An 11,141-nucleotide genomic window follows, 5' to 3' on the forward strand; every position below is an offset into this window, starting at 1 on the left:
GGCTCTTCCAGGTCTGCAGGCACTCATGGTCTGTGCAGCAGCACAGCATGACCATGGCAGGACCCTGGATATTCACATCCCACAGCAGGTGCCCTCCCTCTCCTGCACAGTTCAGTTTTGGGGAGCAACAGCTCACACTCTCATCCTCAAACAGCCCCATTTTGCAGGTGGGGAAACTGAGGCCCAACCTGGCAAAACCCCTCCATACAAAGCGGAGGAAGATAGGCCGGTGATGGGCTGTCCAGCATCCCCAAACACGACCTGCACTTTGCAGGGTGCAGTGGGGAAACACAGCTCTGTGACAGCTCCCAGCTCAGCGGGTCCCACACCATCGCCCCTCTGCCGATTTTCCCAGCCCTCCTGGAGAGCATGCAGGGGCTCGTGCAGCACTTAGCAGTGCTCCTCTGCTGGCATGCCTGCAGCCAGCCTGACACTTGGCTTGCTGCCACTCCTGGTAATTATTCATAGAAAGTGCCCTGCCTTTTACTTCCATCCTATTTATTGTGACTTTACATAAATGCTGCGTACTCGGGGCATGAGAGGACATGTGCAGGGCACTCAACCCTGGGGGGCTGGGGTCCACCAGCCGCACCGCTGATGGCCTCCCCTTGCCTTTGCAGGTGGGCACCCTGCAGTCGAGCCCGCTGGCACGCAAGGTGAAGCGCACGCTGCCCAGCCCACCGCCCGAGGAGCCCCACGTGGCCCTGGGCAGCCCGGCCACCCAACAGCTCTACCTGGGCAGCTTGGCCCCCAAGGCCCCTGCTGCAGCACCGGTCACCAAGGCCAGCCTGCTGAAGGAGCTGGACCGTGACCTGAAGCTGGTGGAGCACGAGTCGACCAAGCTGCGCAAGAAGCAGGCGGAGCTGGACGAGGAGGAGAAGGAGATCGACGCCAAGCTGAAGTACCTGGAGCTGGGCATCACGCAGCGCAAGGAGTCACTGCTGAAGGACCGAGGGACGCGGGACCACCCCTACTTGCGCAGCCTGGCTGACCGCCGCGACTACCTGTCCGACAGCGAGCTGCACAGCCTGCGCCTCGCCGCCTATGACAGCACCGGGCTGCGCGCCGCGCCTACTGCCCAGTACCCCGACTTCACCGCCGCCTCCTATGGCGCATACCCCTATGCGGCCCCACCGGGGCCCTCCTTCCCTGCCACGCGCCCACAACCACCCCAATTCCCCGCTGCTAGCACCACGCAGGACGGCTTGCCACCTGCCCCACTGCCTGTCTTCGCGTCACCCGCCACCTTCCCGGCCCCTGGCACTGCGTACCCAGAGCTGAGTGCCCCTGACCAGCCAGGCTTCCGGCCCCAAAACCCCTACCAAGCCCAGGGCACCTTCGCCGGCACAGCCGGTGTGCCCGCAGCGCAGCCTGTGCTCTACCAGAGCCCGTCAGACGCACATCAGAAGCCACGGCAGACCTCACTGGCTGAGCTGGAGCAGAAGATCCCCACCAACTACGAGGTCATAAGCACGGCCACCAGCTCCTCTGCTGTCCCTGATGTCACCCTCGGTGCGGCGGCAGTGAGCAGCAGCTATGAGCAGTACAAGGCGCCCGAAGCCCGGCTGGCTGACAGAACCAGCGTCACGCAGGGCCCTTCAACCAGCTTCTCCTCTGAGTCCCTCTACACCAGCCTGGAGCAGAACATTCCCCGGAACTACGTGATGATTGAGGACATCAGCGAGCTCACCAAGGAGAGCCCGGCGGTGGATGGGCAGAAAGTGGAGCCAGCAGGCACGGGCGCCAACGGCCGCCACAGCAAAGAGAAGAGCGAGATGTTGGACGGCGAGGGGCCCAGCCGGCCGTGCTGCTACAGCAAGGCAGAGGATGAATCCGAGGAGGACATCTATGACCACCACGGCCCTGACCATCGTGGGAAGAACAGCTACCACCGGGACAGCAACGGCAGGGTGTCGGGGAGCTCGGCGGGCTCCTCCTACTACTATGGGGATAGCGAGTACCGGCACTCCTCACGGGCAGACAAGCACGGCTCCGGCACGGCGCTGCCAAAGCACTCATCCAAGAACCTGGCACCTGCCGTTGTCTCATCCAAGCGCAGCAAGCACAGGAAGCAGGGCATGGAGCAGAAGATCTCAAAGTTCTCCCCCATTGAAGAAGCCAAAGACGTGGAGTCAGACTTGGCCTCCTACGCAGTGACAACGTCAGTCAGCAGCAGCAATGTGGCCTCCAGGGCCAAGAAGCTGCAGGATGAGATCACCTATGGCCTCAAGAAGAATGTATATGAGCAGCAGAAGTACTACGGCGTGTCCAGCCGGGACCTGGTGGACGAGGAGGAGCGGGTCTACTCCAGCAGTGGCAGAACCCGCTCCTCCGCCTACGGGCTGGAGAAGTCTTCCGGACGTGACGCAGGAGGTCGCAGCAAGTCCTTCGAGCGGGAGGGCGCGGAACGCTCCCAGAAGGGCGGCTCCAAGCCCTCATCCCTCGGCATGAGCCAGAGCCGGGGCCGGGCTCCGGTCCGCACGCAGCCCTCCGAGGAGGAAAGCCCCATCAGCCCCCTGGGCAAGTCGGTGGGGGGGTCGCGCTCCATGGTCCCTCCGCAGTCAGCGGGGGACCCCTGCTCCCAGTTCTGCTCCAGCCACTCGTTGCCTGATGTGCAAGAGCACATCAAAGACGTGCCAAGGAACCACATGTACAAGCACGAGGAGGGCTACGGCATGGACGATTCCCATTGCGTTGTCTCGGACAGCGAAGGTAACGGCTACCCGTGGTGGTGAGCACCCAGAGCATGGCGCTTCCCCGGGGCATGCTCGTCCGCAGAGACACTCACGGCCTCAGTTTGCTTGACACGTGCCTTCCTCCCCCCTTTCCAGTCCTTGTCTGGGTGTTCGGTGTTGGCCGGCGGCGCTCGCGCGGTGCCCCGTCCCGTCCCTGCCGGCGCGGGCTGTCCCCTGTGTGTGTGACGAGCTGCTTGCCTTCTCCTGCCTCATTGCATGGCTTCAGCCCGGGCTGCGTTGCCGCCTGAGGAGCGAGAGATTGACTGTCGTTTGTTTTTGGTTTCTGAAGCCTATCATTTGGGTCAGGAGGAGACAGACTGGTTTGATAAGCCCAGGGAAGCGCGGTCAGAGAGGGTAAGGCACTACGGCGGCCACTCTTCCTCGCAGAAGAGACCCCCGGCTAAGCACACCTACCACGACTACGACGAGCCACCGGACGAGGACCCGTGGCAGCACGACGACTATCCTCAGCACCGCGAGCACCGGCACCACGGCGACTACGGCCGCCACGCCGCCTCCTCCCGCCACGACGAGCAGCCGCGCCGCTCGGCCAAGCAGCACCAGCGGGAGTCCGGCCGCCACGAGCCCCGCGGCCACGCCGCGCCGGCCGCCGCCAAGAAGGCGCAGCAGCCGGAGCCCCGTGCCTCGGCACCGTACGGCCCCGGTGCCTCCGAGTACGTGCCGCCATCCCGCCACCACGGTGCCGAGCCCCAGAAGGCGCCCAAGGCTCCGCAGCCGCACGGGACGCCCTCCGCTGCGCAGAAGGCTGAGCCGTCGGTCCCTGCGCAGCAGGCGGCGGGCAGGCAGCCGCAGGCGGGGCAGCAGGCAGCGCGGCAGCAGCCGGCGGCACGGCAGGGCGCTCAGCCGGCGGGCGCAGCGCAGCCCAGGGCGCAGGGACCCGCCGCGGCCCGGCCGGCACAGCAGCAGCCGGGGACGGGCCAGCCCGTGGGGAAGGCGGCGGCGACGCTGCACGCACAGCCTGGAGGACACCCGGCGCCACAGGTGAGCCCGCATCTGCTGCGTCTGCTTGCTGTGGCTGGGGACCAGCGCATGTGCCACCCCAGGTGCCCGTGGGAGGGGACATCCCTGTGCCCCTGACTCTTTTAGGGTGTGGAGTCTTGCTCCCACTCTACTTTGGGGTCGTCCCTGTGAAGCAAAGCGCAGACATTGCCGTGGCGAGCCCCGTGCCACCCCCACCCAAAGGGAGGGTCCCGAAGGATGCTCTGCCATCCCCACCGGGAGGGCAAGAGCTGACAGGCATCTTCTGCCTTGCAGCTGAAATCAGAGCAGACGGACACGGCCAAACCTGCAGCGAAAGTGCCGCAGCAGCCTGGGAGAGCACCTGCAGCCCAGCCCCCAGGAGCAGCAGGTCAGTGCATGACAGTCAGCGACCAGAACCCCGGTGCTGGCTGCCTGAGGGTCACCCCGTGGGATCCACCTTTGCTGACGGCCACCTTGTTTGTCCCCCAGCAGACAGCAAGGTTGGTCCGAGGGCAGCCGGGACACGTGGCCCCACCGGCACGGCCATGGGGCAGCCTGGGGCGGAGGGAGAAAGCGTCTTCTCCAAAATCCTGCCGGGAGGGGCAGCTGAACAAGCAGGCAAACTGACTGAAGGTGAGGGCTGCCACCACGTCCCCGCGGTGAGATGAAGTTGGGGGGCGCAGGGGTGGCTGGAAGCCTCTGCCTGGATGCACTGCTCCCACAGCCAGGGATGTGCAAGCGTCAAAGTCTGATGGCTTTGACCTGGGGACCGCGGGCACAGGGTGTGGTGGATGTGGCTGTCCTCATGCCTCTCCCGCTTCCCCGCAGCGGTGTCGGCTTTCGGCAAGAAATTCACTTCGTTCTGGTGAGAATGGCAAAAGGTGAGTGCACGGTGCTGGTGCCGCGGCCCAGTGCTCCATGCCCGCCGTGCCCTGATGCCCTCCTGCCGCAGGAGCTGGGGAAGCGAGTGAAGATCGAGTCGTTGCAGCGGAAAAACCTATGAAGAAGCCAGGGACCTCAGCACACAGCGCTGACTCTGGGTATAACGGTGAGCGGCCCCTCGGCAGCTGCGCCGAGCTCCATGCTGGCAGCCGGTGCACCACGGGGCCGGCTGTGTGACCACATAGCAGCGTCCCCCTCACCGCGGGGATGTGGCCACGTGGACTGACCTTCTTCTCTATCTCTTGCCAGCTTTTGAAAGCAGGGTGACCCCTGGGTGCTGGACCTCCCATGGCAGATGGCGGCGAGCAGCTCCGGTGTGGCACAGCGTAGGGAGCCCAGCGTGCCGAGGGGCTGCACCCAGACCCTCGGCCCTTTCTCAAGATTATACACAGAGTTGCTCCCTCCGAACCCCAGCTCTGGTGTCTTCATAGGTTTTTCCCCTCCGTGCGAGCCGAGGGCTGCTCCCCGTTCCCTCCGCCCCACCAGCCCCTCGGTCCCCTGCACTGCCGCCCGCTCCCCCCGTGGAGCTGGCACGCCCCGTTAGGACCTAACACTGTTTCACTACCGAAATACGAGGCCATAGGACTCTGCCGGGCGGCGCGGATGTGGGCTGGCCTTTGCCGACGCGGCCCTGCCGGGCTCTGCCCCGAAGCCATGGGAAGCATCCGAAGGGCCGCGCTCGCCCTCGCCACGCAGCCGGCGCGCCCCACCACCGGGCACCCCTTTTCTTTGAAGAACAGCCTTAATCATCCCACTTTGAGTTCTCGTATACCTCATCCGCACCGGGAAGGGCAGGGGGAGTCAGGAGGGGGGGAGGGGAGGGGCTGGATCTTTTTTTTTTTTTTCCCCTACTTTTTTTTTTTCTTCGGGCTCATTTTGTTGTTTTGTTCGTTCGTTTTTGTTTTTTTTTTTTCTAATTTATTTCACTTTCTACCAAATCCTCTTCCCCCTTTTGCTTTGTGCGATGAGTTAGCACATGGGCTGTCGTCTGTAGAAGCAATAGAGTGCAGGAGGCCACAAAAGAGCACAATCCATGGAACAAGACCAGGAGAGCTTCGCCTCCGCCGATATCCTTCCTCTTACTGTGCAATCCAAGTCCTTCTGAAGCCATTCCGCGTGGGCACGCTCGGACCGGCGGGGCTCCCCCCAGCACTGGGAGACGTACCCAGCCCTCGCCCGCCCCGGTGCCCCGCCGGCGCCCGTCCCATGTTCTATGCAACGAAATAACACGACTCCAGAACGAGACCCGTTCATAGCTGATAATCCGACGTCGCGTGCAAGGGTGTCATTGCAAACCGGGTAACTCCTCTCTCGACCACCTGTGCGTATGAAGTTCCAATTCGTGGCATGTTTGACCCACGGAGGGCCACTTTGCCAAAGGGCAGCCATAGCGCCCGTGACCGTCTGTCCTGTCGTAGAGCATGGCTTGCTACTTCTCTGCACGGTCTCACCGCGTTTCAGTGCTTGCTGTTCTTTGCCTGGACTCTTTTTTTTTTTTCTTTTTTTTTTCTTTTTTTTTTTCTTTTTTTTTTTCTTCTTTTTTTTTCTCCTCTCTCTCTCCTTCATCGGTTCATCGCCATACCGACCGCGACGCGTGCACCGGGGTTACGGGCTGGGCTCCCCGTGCCCACCGCTGCCGGGTGAGCCCCCGCCGCCCCTCGCGCTGTAAATAGGTGCCGGGGCGCGGCTGCACGCGGGGTCCCGCTGCGCCCCAGGAGAAGTTTACAGCGGTAAGTGCAATGCCGGCGCCCTCCCTCTGACCATTGTGACGGTGTGCGTGTCTGCTGTGCTCCGTGAGACCCGTAGTAACCCCCCCCGTGCCGCGCTGTGTCGTGACTCCGTACAGAAGCTGCCCCCATCCAGGTATTTCTGTGGGAACAAAATAAAAGGACTTGATATAAACCACACACCGTCTCCGCCTCGTGCCTTCGTGCATCCCGGGGATGGCCGGGAGCAGCGCTCCGATCACGGCAGCGCTCCCAACCCGCTCCGCGTTTCGGGTACCGCCGGACGTATCGCGGCAGCGGTTCCGGCCGCGCCCGCCAGGGGGCGCCGTAGCGCGGCCGAGGCCAGAACGCCGCAGCCAATGAGAGGCGGCCCCGCCCGCGGCCCCGCCCACCGCCCCGGATGCGCTGGCGCTCGGCGCTGCGTCCGCCTGCCGCAGCGACATGGAGCCGCTGGTGAGGGGCTGGGAGGGGGACGGGGTGAGGGCTGGGGGGGCGGTGGCGTCACTACCCCGGGACCCCGCCCTCCATAACCCTCCCCCCGACCAGTGCTTCCCCCCCTCCCCGAATTCTGCCCTTCCCCGGGTGTCCCGTACCCCATAGCCGCCGCCGCGGGGCTTTCCTTTCCTCCCGACGCCTGGGACCCCTACCCCCCCCCATGGCCCTGGTACCACTCAGCCCCCCCCCCTCCATGGCCCTGGTACCACTCAGCCCTCCACCATGGCTCTGGTACCACAGCAGCCCCCCCCATGCCCTGGTGCCTCAGTCACAGCCCCCCCCGTGCCCTGGTACCCCTCACAGAACCCCCCCCCAGCCTTCATAATTCCTCCCGTGTGCCCTTATTCCTTGCTAAGAGCGAAGTGCCCCCATAGAAGCCTCTCCCTGCCTGCCCTTTGCCCCCCTTCCCCCCCTCGTGCTCCCGCAGGTGCTGCCCAGCGCTGAGGAGGCTGCAGCGCTGTACCGGGAGCTGAGCCAGAACCCAGGGATCAGCACCGCCTGCCTGGGCCCCGACGTCACCACGCAGTACGGGGGCAAGTACTGCAGCCTGTACACCGGTATGGGGTGGGCACTGGGCGAGGGGGGGCAGAGGGGTCGTCGCTTTTCCTCACCCTCATCCCCGCAGAGTGGTCGCAGCGGGACCTGGTGCAGGCCAAGAGCATCAAGTTCTGCCGGCAGTACCTGCTGTTCCACGACGGGGCCTCCATCGTCTACGCGGGGCCTGGCGGTGCCTGCTGTGAGATCAATAATGAGTGGGTCCTCACGTCCCCACCTCCCCACGTCCCCACGTCGCTGGCAGCACGGGGCTGACGAACAGCCTTCCCACAGGCTGATGAGCTGCGAGTCCCCCAGCGGTGCATTGAAGGCTGTCCTGCTCAAGGTTGCTGGCAAGGAGAAGGAGAAGGAGAAGCAGTTCCTGGAGGTGAGTGAGGGGCCAGAAGGTTACAGAAAGGAAGGGGCTGGCAACCTGGGCTCCCCCTGCCCCTCTGCTCCCAGGTGTGGTACCAGAACCGCAAGGTGAAAAGCATCGACCTGACGGCGCTGGACAAGCATGGCAGCGTCTATGATGACGGTGAGGGTCGGGATGGCCTTGGGGGATGCTGGGGACAGGACAGTTTGTGGCAGACCTCTCCCCACAGATCAGTTTGGCTGCCTGGCCTGGTCTCACTCAGAGACCCACCTGATGTATGTGGCGGAGAAGAAGCGTCCCAAGGCTGAGTCCTTCTTCCAGACCAAAGCACCCGAGCTGGATGGCTCTGCTGATGAGGAGCTGGAGTGCCCCAAGAAGACAGATGCACCCATCAAGGTGGGCTCCCACCACCCCTGGGGTGATGTCCCTCCACCCCGGAGCTGGCACTAATGGGGCTGTGCCACAGGGCGAGCAGTTCGTGTACTATGAGGACTGGGGGGAGACACTGAGCACCCGCAGCGTCCCTGTGCTCTGCGTGCTGGACATCGAGGGCAGCAGCATCTCAGTGCTGGAGGGTGTCCCCAAACATGTGTCCCCTGGACAGGTCAGGATGGGGAAAGGGGACACGGGAGGTGGTGGACAATAGGAGACTCTATTACTGAGCCACACAGTCCACTGCTCACAGGCCTTCTGGTCCCCAGATGACACTGGTGTGGTGTTTGTGGGCTGGTGGCATGAGCCCTTCCGCCTGGGGCTGCGGCACTGCACCAACCGCCGGTGAGTCCCCCTGGTCCCCACCACCCTGAGGACCCCAGGCCTGTGGTGACAGCCCCTCTCTCCTGGCAGCTCAGCACTCTTCTACGTGGACCTGACCGGTGGGAAATGCGGTGAGCAGCTCACCCTCACACCTGCAGTGCTGAGCACCATGCAGCCCCTCACCACCCCCTTGCAACCTTGCAGAGCTGCTCTCTGAGGACACTGGGGCCTTGTGGTCTCCACGGCTCAGCCCTGACTGCTGCCACATCGCCTACCTGGAAAACAGGGTGCTGGGCCCCCACCAGCAGTGCAGCCGCCTCCGCATGGTGAGCAGCTCTGCTCTCCCACCCACCTGGGGGGGCTGGTGCTGTACCCTTACCTTAGTGGGCTGTCTGAGACCCAGTGCACCTGACACAGCCTCCCACCCCATGTCTCCCACAGTACAATTGGCGTACCAAGCAGACCTGCACTGTGCTGGAGGCTGTGCCACGGCAAGTGTGGGGTGAGTGTAGCCCCGTGGGGCAGGTCTTGGGTCACAGGACAGGGTGAGGTGTTGAGCACCAATACTCTCATTACAGGTGCCTTCCCTGGGATCTACTGCAGCACTCTGCCAAGGCTGTGCTGGGCAGCCGACAGCCGTCGGCTTGTGCTGGACACGTCCCAGCGCAGCCAGCAGGTAAGGACTGCAGGGCCTGGGGGCACACAGAGCAGTTGTTCCGGTGCTGAGCTGGACTCTGCCCTTCTGCCCTCAGGATGTGTTTGTGGTGGACACGCAGACAGGCAGCACAACCTCACTGACAGCTGGTGAGTGCCACGGTACCAGGGTTGGGGCAGGTTGTGCCTGCAGCTCTGACCCTCTCTGTCTTCCCCAGATGCACCCCAAGGGAGCTGGTCTGTCCTCACCATTGACCGGGATCTCTTGGTGGCCCAGTTCTCCACCCCAAGCTGCCCCGCAACATTGGTATGGTGACATCCCTGTCCCCATTGCCTCCCTGCCCTTCTGGGTGCTGATGCTGACACTGCTCCCCATGCAGCAAGTGGCTGTCCTGCCTGGTGTGGGCCAGGAGGCGCAGATAAAGTGGATATGCCTGCAAAATGCACCCCCAGTGCCTGGCATCAGCTGGGGCATCCGCACCCTGAAACCCCCACCGGAGCAGGAAAACCCCCAGTATGGTGAGTGCTGGGGGCAGCGCAGCTGTTGCTCATCCCCACTGAGCACTGATTGCTGACACCATCCCCACAGAGGGGCTGGATTTTGATGCCATCCTGCTGCGCCCAACTGAGGGTCCCACTGTCCAGAAGCCCCCTCTGGTTGTGATGCCCCACGGTGAGAGTTCGCCCCAGCTCCCACTCCCCAGCACCAGCCCCGGCCCTGCAGTGTCACCCTCACTACCTCTGCCCCACAGGGGGACCCCATACTGTTTTCTCTGCTGGGTGGATGCTGTACCCAGCCACGCTGTGCCGCCTGGGCTTTGCTGTGCTTCTGGGTGAGTGTTGGGGTAGATGGGGCACAACACCTTCATAGTATCCGTGGGGATCTGCAGCAGGAGGCTCTGATGCCTTCTCTCCCAGTGAATTATCGTGGCTCACTGGGCTTCGGCCAGGACAGCGTGAACTCCCTGCCAGGCAATGTGGGCACGCAGGATGTGCGGGATGTGCAGGTAGGACGCGTGTGCTTATCATCCTGTGGGTGTCCTGGGTTGGAAACCTGGGCACAGTCACCTCCCCACTTCAACAACTGTCCCTGGTGCTCACAGCTCTGTGTGGAGCAAGTGCTGCAGGAGGAGCAGCTGGATGCCAGCCGAGTGGCCCTGGTGGGTGGCTCACACGGGGGCTTCCTGGCATGCCACCTCATTGGGCAGTTCCCCAACACCTACCGTGCCTGCGTGGTCCGCAACCCCGTGGTGAACATCGCCTCCATGCTCACCATCACTGACATTCCTGACTGGTGAGTGCTGCAGCCCCCACCTTCCCCCAGCCCTGGCACTGCATGTCCCCCTGCCTCTCACCCGCAGGTGCCTGACAGAGATGGGAGTACCCTACGTGCCCAACAACCTCCCAGACCCGGCCCACTTGACGGTGATGCTGCAGAAGTCACCCATGTCCTACATCAATCAGGTACATCCCTGTCCCATCCCATCTCTTGTACCAACCTGCAGCACTGCAGCTGAGTCTGTGCCCTTCCTGCAGGTCCGCACGCCTGTACTGCTGATGCTGGGGGAGGACGACAAGCGCGTTCCCCCCGCGCAGGGGCTGGAGTATTACCGTGCCCTGAAGGCCCGTGGTGTGCCCACACGGTGAGTGGGATGCAGGCACTGGGACATGGGCTGTGGGAGCAGCACTGAGCCCTGTCTCCCTGCAGGTTGCTCTGGTACCCCAAGAACAACCACGCGCTGGCCGGCGTCGAGGCCGAAGCCGACAGCTTCATGAACATCGTGCTGTGGCTGCTCCAGCACCTGCAGGGCTGAGAGCCCCCGGCACCATCACTCCCCAATAAATGTTGTTGAGCACTGGGACTGTCTGCGGTGGTTCTGTGGCCTCCGATGCCCTCGGGGCTCGTGACCGCAAGCGGAGGGTGGGCAGAGCCTGCTGCCA

At 63.7% G+C, this 11,141-nt stretch overlaps 2 protein-coding genes across 3 annotated transcripts in view; both read left to right on the plus strand.

The window, feature by feature from the left end:
* BSN (bassoon presynaptic cytomatrix protein) overlaps window positions 1-5,474 on the plus strand; it is a 56,515-nt gene extending 51,041 nt beyond the window's left edge. The window contains exons 6-12 of one of the 2 annotated variants that reach the window (XM_031611702.2): window positions 621-2,712; window positions 3,025-3,737; window positions 4,011-4,104; window positions 4,206-4,349; window positions 4,545-4,597; window positions 4,669-4,764; window positions 4,908-5,474. In XM_031611702.2, the coding sequence (XP_031467562.2) occupies window positions 621-2,712; window positions 3,025-3,737; window positions 4,011-4,104; window positions 4,206-4,349; window positions 4,545-4,585 (3,084 nt within the window). In that variant the 3' untranslated portion in view covers window positions 4,586-4,597; window positions 4,669-4,764; window positions 4,908-5,474. The remainder of the gene's footprint in view (window positions 1-620; window positions 2,713-3,024; window positions 3,738-4,010; window positions 4,105-4,205; window positions 4,350-4,544; window positions 4,598-4,668; window positions 4,765-4,907) is intronic. The other variant, XM_090147974.1, reaches the window with a different exon arrangement.
* Window positions 5,475-6,768: 1,294 nt separating this feature from the next.
* LOC116241103 (acylamino-acid-releasing enzyme-like) lies at window positions 6,769-11,062 on the plus strand. Its single transcript, XM_031611722.2, has 22 exons — window positions 6,769-6,838; window positions 7,308-7,437; window positions 7,506-7,632; window positions 7,709-7,802; window positions 7,877-7,952; window positions 8,020-8,186; window positions 8,257-8,394; window positions 8,476-8,567; window positions 8,637-8,677; window positions 8,751-8,872; window positions 8,988-9,048; window positions 9,125-9,222; window positions 9,299-9,350; window positions 9,419-9,507; window positions 9,581-9,719; window positions 9,790-9,873; window positions 9,953-10,033; window positions 10,119-10,207; window positions 10,304-10,494; window positions 10,562-10,664; window positions 10,737-10,843; window positions 10,909-11,062. The coding sequence occupies exons 1-22, from the start codon at window positions 6,827-6,829 to the stop codon at window positions 11,012-11,014; spliced, it is 2,199 nt and encodes a 732-aa protein (XP_031467582.1). The 5' UTR covers window positions 6,769-6,826; the 3' UTR covers window positions 11,015-11,062.
* Window positions 11,063-11,141: the final 79 nt, after the last annotated feature.

Source organism: Phasianus colchicus, chromosome 11 (genome assembly GCF_987193195.1).
Source record: "Phasianus colchicus chromosome 11, bPhaCol1.hap1.1, whole genome shotgun sequence".
NCBI classification, from domain to species: Eukaryota; Metazoa; Chordata; class Aves; order Galliformes; family Phasianidae; genus Phasianus; species Phasianus colchicus.